This window comes from Nicotiana tomentosiformis, chromosome 11 (genome assembly GCF_000390325.3).
Source record: "Nicotiana tomentosiformis chromosome 11, ASM39032v3, whole genome shotgun sequence".
Lineage (NCBI taxonomy): Eukaryota > Viridiplantae > Streptophyta > Magnoliopsida > Solanales > Solanaceae > Nicotiana > Nicotiana tomentosiformis.
The window spans coordinates 90,839,061-90,850,210 of record NC_090822.1 but is presented as its reverse complement, the minus strand read 5'-3'; the positions used below and the strand labels follow the sequence as shown (position 1 = coordinate 90,850,210).

At 33.6% G+C, this 11,150-nt stretch overlaps 1 protein-coding gene across 1 annotated transcript; it reads right to left on the bottom strand.

Annotated features, from left to right (window-relative positions):
- Positions 1–208: 208 nt before the first annotated feature.
- Positions 209–7,134, bottom strand: LOC104115870 (protein MICRORCHIDIA 7-like). The gene is made up of 19 exons (XM_018777574.3): positions 6,583–7,134; positions 4,677–4,751; positions 4,514–4,548; positions 4,364–4,442; positions 4,057–4,149; positions 3,854–3,938; positions 3,669–3,744; positions 3,307–3,435; positions 3,047–3,145; positions 2,865–2,966; positions 2,536–2,697; positions 2,336–2,431; positions 2,077–2,128; positions 1,836–1,947; positions 1,460–1,754; positions 1,100–1,152; positions 942–1,005; positions 700–822; positions 209–594 (listed from the first exon to the last, which is right to left on the bottom strand). The coding sequence occupies exons 1-19, from the start codon at positions 7,061–7,063 to the stop codon at positions 508–510; spliced, it is 2,298 nt and encodes a 765-aa protein (XP_018633090.2). The 5' UTR covers positions 7,064–7,134; the 3' UTR covers positions 209–507.
- Positions 7,135–11,150: the final 4,016 nt, after the last annotated feature.

The window sequence follows — 11,150 nt, the reverse complement described above, 5'->3', positions numbered from 1 at the left end:
CCAAAATCTATGTCCAACTGGGAGCTAATACTTGATAAGATTTCTTCACTTGCAATGTACAAAATCATATGAGCTTCAATGTCAGCACAAAGGAGGGTTGTTCTAGCAAATGGATTTTCTTTTTACTGCTTAACATAATGTAGCATCGAATAGTATCTTCACAACGAGACAAATCACATAAGAAACTAATGAAAATTTACTGGAGAAACTGTAAAAGATTACTTGGAAAAGTTATGTCACATGTTGAGTTACAATAAAGAAAAAACTCGCAACTGGTTAATGTTGCTAACTTATAAGTCGTTTCCTCTTTTTCTACTCTAGGCATATGAGAGCTGAAATCCTGTGCCGAGGAGCAAACTTGTTTTTTTACACAAGCAATTACATCCATAGAAAAAATGGAAAAATAAATCTAATATACATGTTAGTATTGGACGGACTTGCTAGTAGTCAGTCAGACATTGAAGTGTGCATCAGTTGTTCTTGAGCTGAATATTTCGAGTTACTACCTCAACGTTCGGTTTTGCAACTAAAGGTTATCCTACTTTCTAGCACCTTCACTTTCTTGAGCAGCTCATCTATGGTAACAGAAGCATCCTAACCAGAAAAAAAGGGGAAAAATAGTTGAAGGTCTGCATAAAGTTGAACGGAAAACAAAAGGGGGGAGGCTAATTAGAAATAGCAAGAACATATCAATTTTACCTTTAATCTGCTCCTTAAACTCTCTTCTTCTTGTTGCCAATGTCTTCTTTCTTCTATAAGCATGAGAGCTAAATTGTCATGATAGTTGTCCAGGTCTGATATCCTCTTTTCTGCTGCCTTAAGCTGATGTTATATGATTAGACAATTAAAGACTTAGTGTAATATAAGAGACCAAAACATCTACTATTTAGGATACGCAGTTCCTTATCAAAATATATATGCTGCTCACAATTATCACTTACTTTGCCTTCTAGAGTCTTATTCCTGTCTCTTTCATACTGCAAATCGCACAATACTTGTTGTAAACTGCAGGACGAAAACAGATAATCCACACGACTATTCTCCATAAATTTTGTAAGCAAAGAGTATCAATTGTCCAAGTTATTGAGAATCTACTGACCTATTCTTAGTACTCTGATTCTCTTCTCTCAAGTTGGACACAGTATCTTCCATCTGTTTTCAATGAAAATGGGAAAAAGAGAGAAATTTATTAATAGGGAAATCCTAATGACTGTCGAGTAATAGTACTGGTCGATTGATCAGCCATTAAGAAGTAATACAAGAAGCGACCTAAATAAAGTAGCAACATCTTGCAGTAGTCGATAATATATGAATAAGAAAAAAGAGTTGGGAGTTGAACATGGACTAGAAAATAAATGCTAGATAATGAACTAATTGTAAATGGTTAGGCTTATGAAAAGAATGACAGAATTTTGTAAACAAGAAAAGAATGACAATAGCTTGTCTATTTGTAATTTACCTTCACAACTGAAATTCCAGGAGTTTGACCAGTTTGCTTATTTGATATACGCACTTGCTGAGTTTCTCCAGACATGGTCTGATTTCTCGCTTGTGTTGAAGAATGAACTGGTCCGTTCTCTTGTTCTCCTTCAGTGGATTTCAATTTAGATTTATCATTACATGTTGTGTGGCCGTTGGAGGAAAACCGGGAACAGGACTTGCTGTTAGCAGAAGTGTTTGTTTCTTTCTCAGGAGAGACACTGTTCTTTACATTGCGACGCTTAGCATAACCAATTAAATGGCAGTTTGAAGACCTATTATACAAGAAATATACTTAATGAAACTTTGTAAATAAAGTAAAACTTACAATGTTGAGGAAACTTAATAAAACATACCAATACTTCTTCTGCATAGCTTGTAAACGTGCTTCAAGTCTAGCAAGGACAATCGTGCGCTCAAAACCCTGTTTATCGTGAGCTGGTTCGACAAAATTAGCTTCTAAGACACCTGTTAAAGAAAATAGGAAAGTAGAAAGTGAATTATACAAGTTTAACACTATGAGGAAAAGAATGTCAATCAAAAGCCCAAAATAATATATCATGTCAATAAATCACTGATTCCTCATGAAAATAATACCTATCGCGCCACGACCATCACTTCCAGCAGCATTCCACACCCTCCAGAAAGGCTGACAAAGAAGAAATTCATCGGTTAAGCAGAGCAATCAAAGGTAATAAACATTGCATTATGCGAATTAAAACGTATTGGTATATCCAACTCTCTCTCTATATATATAGTGGATTTACAAAGGACTAATTCAGCCCGTGTATTGAAATTTTGCCTACACCAGTATTAAATCCATTTATGATGCCTTGAGCAAAAGAAAAAGTTATACCTTAATTAGCCGGTTCTTGTGATAAACATTAAAACCTTGAATATCAATGTGATGTTCTGCATCTTTCACAAAACCAATAGTTACCACAGCTACCGCCTATTATGAGAAAAATAGTCAGAGTTAAAAAAGTCTAAAGTGGCAAAAATACTACTCCTAAAATAGCAAATCAAGCTTGAAATTTTAAAGGAAAAAGATGTTACATTTGGATCCTTGGATGTTTCATCACCAATGGGTTGTGGTCTGTAGGTGATTTCCTCAGATAACATCATGTCATTTACCAAATTATGATGTTCAACGTCTTTTCCCCGTAAAATTATTCGAAATCCAGGAGTAAGCCTCAGATACAAAATTGAAGCATAACTCTGAGAACAAAAGATCAATACATAAGTCAATTCCAAAAGACTAGTATGCAATGCAATAAACCTTGAACTTTTTCCTGAACCTTGTTAAAGTAACCAATAGAATGTACGTGGAGTAGATCTTCAAGTAATAACTTTAATAGAATGGAATCCATAACTAGAATATTTACCCTCAAAGAATGCTGATAAGTTAGAAAATGCTTGGAGTTAGGATATTGTTTTGCCATCTCGATCTTCTTTTCATCTCGACTAACACCCTTGATTTGAATGTCCTGTAAAAGATAAAAGCATAATCCAGCTAAGAAACCAAAGATAGGGGTTTGGGATATGCAATACAAGAGAAGCAGAATACTTGTGGATCGGTGTCAAAGTCAAGTTCTGTGGATCCTTCTTCATCCTCCCAAAGATTGTATATGATAATTCGCGTTCCTTGATCGTTCAGTAATTCAAACTAGAACAAACAATAACAATAACATTAGGAGCAAAACTAATGAGCAGAAACAATAGTAGCAACCTTAAATGCGGAAACATGCATCAGAAGAAAAGATAGTTCACAGCTAACAAAAAATATTTTCATCCTTTAAAACTACATAAAGAGCGAATAGGAAATACCTGCTGGAAGAGATCCTCTTCACTTTCATAAGGAGACCATTGTACTATCGTTTCAGAAATTCTTTTCCAGTCATCAACTGAAGATCGAGTCAGCATTTCCCAGGTTTCTGCTCTCTTCACAAAATCAATCTTCACATTGCAAAGTGCAAAAACCAATTTTCAATATTTTTTGTTCCTACAACTAAATGATTGTTTACAAAATACAAAAACCAGCTATGATAACTATCTTTGTTGAAACTCTAATTTTCAAACAAAAAGTTAGTAAGGAAATTTGAAGTATCAAGCAAATATAGCGCTAATATGTTCTAGTTATCCAACAAAACAACAAGAATATGGTAATTGCTGTATCCAGGAAGTCATACCATTGGAACAACAATATCTTCTTTTCCTGTGCTCCTTAAAAATGTATATGACAACATTCCAACACTTTGTGTTGTGCTACAGAAAACAAAAAGAACATACTACTTAAAGAAATTGCAATCATAATCTCTAGGAAGACGACTGTATGAGAAACTAGCAAGCAACAGTTACTAGCACCATAAAATACCTTGTTCCGTCCCTTCCCTGACAACGCGAGAACACAATCACATCTGCCCCTAGTCTCATACTACTGGTTTTGAAACCATTTCCATCTTGCAAAACATTACAAAATAATAAGGCAATTGTTGCATACTTAGAACAGTTTCCAAGAACAAATTTTAGTGATATAACAAATATGGTTTAGGTATTGCAATAAATATATAAACTCACATTGGCCAATGGTATTTGCTAATTTGCTTTTTGCAGAATATCCAAGAGACATGCACTGACGCATTTTATCAGGAGTCATTCCACCACCGTTATCTGCAGTTTCATTTGTCAAAAGAATAAGCTCAAGATTCGAACAAGAAAGAGCTGCCTACCAAATTTAGAGCAAGAGATTTCATGTCATATCGATCAAATATTGGATCCACTACTATGGTCTCTAGAACAAGAAAGCGGAATCTCTCCAGAGAACCAACTACTCAAAAAAAGAAAAAACATGACAAGAATATACAAGGAAAGTGAATGAATATACCTTCAACCAATAACATTTTGCCCTTCTCTTTCTTGTTGTCAAGCACATCTACGCTGACATAGGTAGCTCCATTGCAAACCTGAGAAAAATATTTTAAGGAAGTGGAACAGAGAAGGCAACAAAAGGAACAGGAAACTATAGCATGTATACCTCGTCCATAGCATTGTCTAGAAGCTCAGCAAAAGCTGGTGCAGAGAACAAGATCATGTAAACATCAACAAAGAGAAATCTCCCACTAATATATGGGGAGAAATTGAGTTGAGGAATATGAAACTAAATCAAAGATCAAGCTTAAATTTGCGACAGACATTACCTCCCAAAGCCCATTTATGACTGGTGGCATTTGAATGCAAGAATTTTGGGTGAACCCTCACATGATCCATGCCAACTGCACGTATGAAATCATATAAATGAAGCTGCTAGTGATATTTTGGCGATACACACTAGGAAATTAATTATATAACCAAGTAGTCAACCATATCAATTGTTAGAGAGTATATATGCGCGCATTTTGGTTTGTGTAAAGATTTCCAAAGGGGTTTCTAGTGTCCTAGATTACTTTGTTTATTGCATTAAGGATTTAGTTCCAAGTTCATATTCTTTCATGTGATATCAGAGTTAGCCTTTGGCAAACCCATTCTCACACTCATAAGTCTGCATTAATGACAAAATTTGAACCTAAATCTGTCGTTAGAGAGTGTGGAATAACTTATCCTAAATTCGGACATACTAAGGAACTTAAACGTCATGTGTTACTTCACCTATATATTGTCTTAACGTTTTGAGTTGGATGCTAAAATTCTTTCACATGGAAATAGAGACAGCTCAGTAAGTCCAGCTTTAAAAGTTTTCTCACGACATGTTCTGTCGCTCTAGGTTTCCCTCCCTCAACTGATCATCAGGCCCTCTAGGATCTCTTTCTCTCAATTTAATCCTTCGAGCCTTCAACTTCGTTTCAAGCACATTTTTAGCTAGTCGAGGCTTATCTCTCTACTTCAGGCTACCTTCTAGCTAGGTATGATTTGGACCTTGTAGCCATTCAAAGCTACTTTCTCTACCTCGACAAATAAACTCGTTGAGCCACGATATTTTTTCAGATTGGTATTGTAAAGTTTTTTTGAGGAGCATATAATAAGCATATACTACCCCACTAATTGCTTAAGGTACAAATTAGATGCTCATGAGATGTTTTTGTTTTGATTTCGAGAGTAAGTTACGATGCCTTAATGAAAAAAGAAACTTTAATTTGTTATGCGTGCAACGCTCCTAAAAAAGCTATTGGGATATTATCTCCATTAATTTGCTATTTAAAACAACAAGTAGCATCAGGAAGCAAGACTATAAATGCCAATAATTGGCGAACACATCTACCAAACTCTGCATTCCATCCCAAATTCAAGTCATTCATGTCGCTACATATATACCTACATTGCACAATGACTTCAAAACTAATCAACCAGGACATCAATTAGATTAAATTATGTGGTGATGTCCAAACACTCTTTCCTTTACTGCAAATTAAACCTGCCACATAGGTAGAAGAAAACTGTGAAAAGCTAATTATGATATCTTGTACCTGGTTCTTGCATGAGTTTCTTTTCAATGAAAAGTTCCAAACTTTACAAATATAACGTCTTTATTTAGCATCTATCAGTTTTCAATTTGATGAACATGTAAGCTGAGAAACAGGAGTAACAGTCTGAAAGCTCTGAATTGTAATTAAATCTCAATAAATAATGCCTAAGTTCTGTCAAAGCCGCTGCTTTTAGCCACCACACTGCTACTTTTTTCATCCTTTATATTCTAACATGGTTCGACAAGTTGGTTCAATAGTAAAATATCCGTATACCAAATACTGCCTCTGTACAAAAAGGAATAGACCTTTCTTGAAATATTTTTTTACCATAAACCTATATTGTGTTTTGTAGTAGTACTTTTATAATACGTACTATAAAAATTTGTGATTTCTAGTTACTTTTTATAAGACATTAATTTCACAATTCAAGAGAAATGTTTTGATGCATTCTTTCTCCAACCCCATCATTCTTTTTTTTTTAGTTCATGCTTTAGTGCCCAACTAATCCGGAATTCACTTTGGCCCATTAAAGGGTGAAGCGCTCCATATATACCATGAATATTTCAAACCCCGTCATTCTTTTCTACAGGAAAGGAATACTTAGTAAAGTAATCAATCGGTCTAAGAACTTGTCAAATATTACCTGAATGAGCAGCAGAAAAGCCACCATCAATGCCTTCATAATCTCCAGCTTTCCAGAACTGCTTGCAACTTGTAATATTAGCAGGAGAAACTACCTGCTTTTCTCCAGCCACTACTACCAATTGATCATTGCGCGAAAAAGGCACGTCACGATACTCAGATTTTGGACGAACCGACCGCAAAGGAGCAATAAAACCAATACTACTAGCCTTGCCAGCATTAATACGAGACTGTTGCCATGCCGCACGCTCTTCGGGGGGAAGAGGATCAAGAAACCCTACTGGCAAAGCAGCTTCGGCTCTCATCTTTTTCAATGGACTAATTCCTTCCATATCATCATCACTATTATCATCAAAACAAGAACCAAAAAAGCCGTTGGTTTCACTGCTTACAGGAATCATCATAGCAGTAGTACTGTTTGTTGGAATATCTAAGTTGTCTGTTGGGTCGACGATTTCTTCCTTGATAGGGAGAGTACTCATGTTGTTAAAAAATATTAAGAATCAAGAACTAGGGTATTTGGATGTTGATATTGAGGGATGAGTAGTTTGAGAAGTTGGAATAAGAGTTTGAAAGGGCGAGGTTTGTGCGACAGTTTTCCTTATTTATGTGAAAAACTTAACCGTCTCCTACGTGGTTTAGAGTTATAAAGTTGGCGCCAATGTGGATTTTCCGCCCTGGAAATATTTAATGGTATTTTTTTTTGTTTCTATACAATATTTTTAATTTATTTACTAAAATTACCTTATATTTGTAATTTACCGCTATAATCATAGCTTCCTTGTAATTTATATACAATTCTTTTAAGGAGTCCCCTTCCAGCTATGGGTTTCCTTCTTAAAAGCGTGATCCACGCAACAGTTAAAGAAAAAAAAAAAACTACAATCTGCTATCCTCGACGGACAAATCTGTTCCCTAATATTGCATGATTAACCACTTCAAAAAGAACCCAATCGTTGCAATTGAATCCAAAATTTTCGAAGTTGAGTGGTCATTGTTTAAGGATGCTATAGGGCGGCAAAGCAATCTGCAAAATTGAGTCGTTGATTTTTCAATTCAAACAAACATAAATCGGTGAACATGAGTCGATTTGGAATTTATTCTCTACTTTTCTTTCTTTAACAAATCGAGTAAAAAAAGAATAATGTATGATACAACAACATGCAAAAAAAAACAAATTGCGTACAAAATTAATACAATTTTGACACATCTACAATAACATACAAACAAAAAAATAAATTTCATATAACTAATTATACAGTATACAACTTATCTACAACTTTCACACGTCATTCTTACCCAATTAAATACAACTACAACATCAACATCATATAATTTAAATACAATTTTCTTACAAATTTTATACAAATATGTCTTTTGTATGTATTTTGTATATGATTTGTATATATTTTGTATGTGGTGTGTTCTTCTTACTCTCTAGAATTCCAATCAAAACTTTCTCTTTTAATGCAATGTTTATACATATCAACAACTTTATGTAAAAGATAGTATTTATAACTTGAATACAAATTCATACAACGATTCATATTGTACAACTGTTTTTCAACTCTCATACAATATTCAAATAAACAATATATATAACTAAAATAGAATACAACTTAAATACAATTTATATACAAAATACAACTTTAACACATCTTCATCTTCGAATTTCAATTTGAAAATTCATCCAAAATCATCTCTAATTTTCACCAAACCCTCAAAATTGAGATATAAACTTCAAAGAATATTCTCTATCATTTACAACAACACCAAATCAAAATATATAAATAATAATTTTATAAAAATCGAATTCAAAATTAAAGTTTCGAGGTTTTGGATGACTTTCAGTGGCTAGTGGGGCAACGCATAATGACTGGTTCATGGTGATAAGCGACGACATCAAATCTATTATTGAATTCTCTGAAGAGAAAAAAAAAAGAGACAGAGAAAAGAGAATAGAATCGTAGAGATCCAAAGAAGAAGTCAGGAAGGGAAAAAAAATAGAAAGAGAGAAAGAGTGACGAAGCATCTATATATATATATATATATATATATATATATATATATATATAGAGCTGGGCAATAAAAAAGTGACTTGGCACATCTCACTCATATTCTTTCTATCCAATTTAATATATAAATGCCTAACATTTATTATCAAGTAAACAGCTGTTTCTACCTATTCAAAATTGAAACGCCTCATAAAGAAAGAACTGTTTCGTTGTGGTGGAACTTCAGAAGCCTCTTACATTTTTCTATCAACTATAAAGCCCAAACGTCTCATCACCAAGACAAAAATAAAGTTTGAAAAAAAAAAAGAACAGAGAAACCGTTCTGAAGAGAGGATGTGGAAGCACACTCGCATTTATGTCTGCCCCATTTATTTCATCCTTTCAGTTTGTCTGGTATTGAAGAATCTTTCGTAGAGCTTTTTGCTATTTAGTTGTTGTGTAAAGATATTGCTAATGGGTTTAGATTAATTTTGTTCTTTTGTCTTTGATACATTATCATACAATAGAAGCTCGTATATTTGAAGGCAAACCAACAACAAATGTTGCATATATAATCGGTCAAAAATTGTATATGACTTAAAATTTTCTTATACTTTAAGCTCTGATTATATATTTTGTATGTGTAGGATTTGAAGTTTTCTTCTTTTTCTTCTTATAATACATTTAAAAAAATATGTTTCTATCCTCTCTTTTTTTTGGGTTTAGTGTGCACTTGATACTTTGGGTATTCGTATTATGTTGGTCTTCTGTTAATGGTTATGCATATAAATTATAGATTATATCATATAATCTATACGGAAAGAGGAACACTAATAAAGTTAGTAATTTTTCTTGGATTATCTTTCCATGATGGTTATTGATATGGGGGGAGGGGTAGCGGGTGAAATTACTATCTTCTTTGTAGCTTAAAGGGGAATAGTCATTCTCTCTTTCTTCTTCTTCTCCGTACAACTTATTTTATTTTAAGTTTGAATCTTAAGTCCTTTAATAATTAGCACATTTTAAAAGTGAGAAGAAAAATCACATAATTGTTTATGTCTTCAGAAGATCTTATGTATTTTTTGTTTTATTTTTTGAATTATTTGACAGTTATCTTCTTGTGAATATGTAAAGTTAATGCGTCTTGGTTCCATGCATGTGAGAGTCCATTAGTAGTTATAAAAAGTATTGCTTTCTTTTTAAAGAAATTGTCACGACCCAAAATACGCATGTCGTGATGGCGCCTATCTCAATACTAGGTGTCACGATCCCAAATTCACTCTGTAGGATATCGTGATGACAACTAATCTTTAAGACTATGTAAGCCTAATAATTTTACAGAATAACTAAATATAAATCTGAAACTCAATCCTTAACATCTGAAATAAATAAGAACTGCAAATTAAATAATTACAACTCCCAAAATCCGATAGAAATAAGTCACAAGCTTCTAAAAATTTATTCTGAGAGTCTCTATGCATCAGACTCTAAAGAGAATAAGGAAAACAACATAATAAAAATAGAGGAGGACTCAGAGGTCTGCAGACGCTGGCAGATGTACCTTAAATTCTCCGCGTACAGACTAGCTAACTGATATCTGGTCTGGTAAGAAGTACCTGGATCTGCACAAAAAGATGTGCAGAAGCGTAGTATGAGTATACCGCAGTGATACCTAGTAAGTGACAAGTCTAACCTCGGTAGAGTAGTGACGAGGTCAGGTCAGGCCCTACTGAAAATAATAAAAGACATAGTGAAAGTTTAACAATATAACAATAATAATGACAATGGAAGTGAATCAAGTAAGAAATATATCATAATTTAACTGTACAGAATACAGGTGTACATCACTGAAAAGAAAAAGGAATTTACATATTTAGGAAAAAACGAAACAATCAAGACAAGTACACCAATGAAAAACAATCAACAAGGGCACTCCCGAGATACCGCCTTGTAGTCCTAAATTATAAATAAATTCACAATATTTCTTTTCCTTATATCACCGCGAGAGCCTTCACATTTAGTTTTAAAGAAATTATTTTTTCCGAAATAGCATCTTGCGTTTAGCCACCCTTATCACACACGCATGGCTTCTATTAGTTCCCCTACTAGCCACGCGTATCAAGCCCACCTTATCTCACCACATGCGTTTCAACACCCAAACCTTATACCACCGCATGCGCTTCAATATCACAATTCGCACCTCAAGTGCTCAATTATTTCAACTTGCTAAATAAATCAACAACAATATTATTTTCAACAATAAGGAGCTCACGGCTCAATCATAATGTATACAAAAATCTCAACAAAATACTTGGGAGTGAATAGCTCAACAAAAAAATAATATTTCACAAATTAACACCTTGCCTCAATACCAAATTTTAAATGTCAAATACTTCATATTAATAATAATTTAATTAAGACATTCAACTTTAAAATAATGAGCACAGAATAAAAGAAACAAAATTTTAACTAAACAGGTAAATCAATTAGCAGGAAAAAGGTAAGACAAATTTAAAATATAAAAATAGACCAATGATGATGAGTATAACATGATAAAATAATTTTAATTAATATG

What these genes read in the sequence shown, in the direction of transcription:
- LOC104115870 (XM_018777574.3), bottom strand. Translation starts at nt 7,063, where the DNA reads ATGAGTACTCTCCCTATCAAGGAAGAAATCGTCGACCCAACAGACAAC. An exon ending in CAAAATGTTATTGGTTGAAG is followed by an intron (nt 4,150 to 4,363) that starts GTATATTCATTC and finishes ATGAAACTGCAG; the next exon opens with ATAACGGTGGTGGAATGACT. An exon ending in AAGATATTGTTGTTCCAATG is followed by an intron (nt 3,436 to 3,668) that starts GTATGACTTCCT and finishes TGCAATGTGAAG; the next exon opens with ATTGATTTTGTGAAGAGAGC.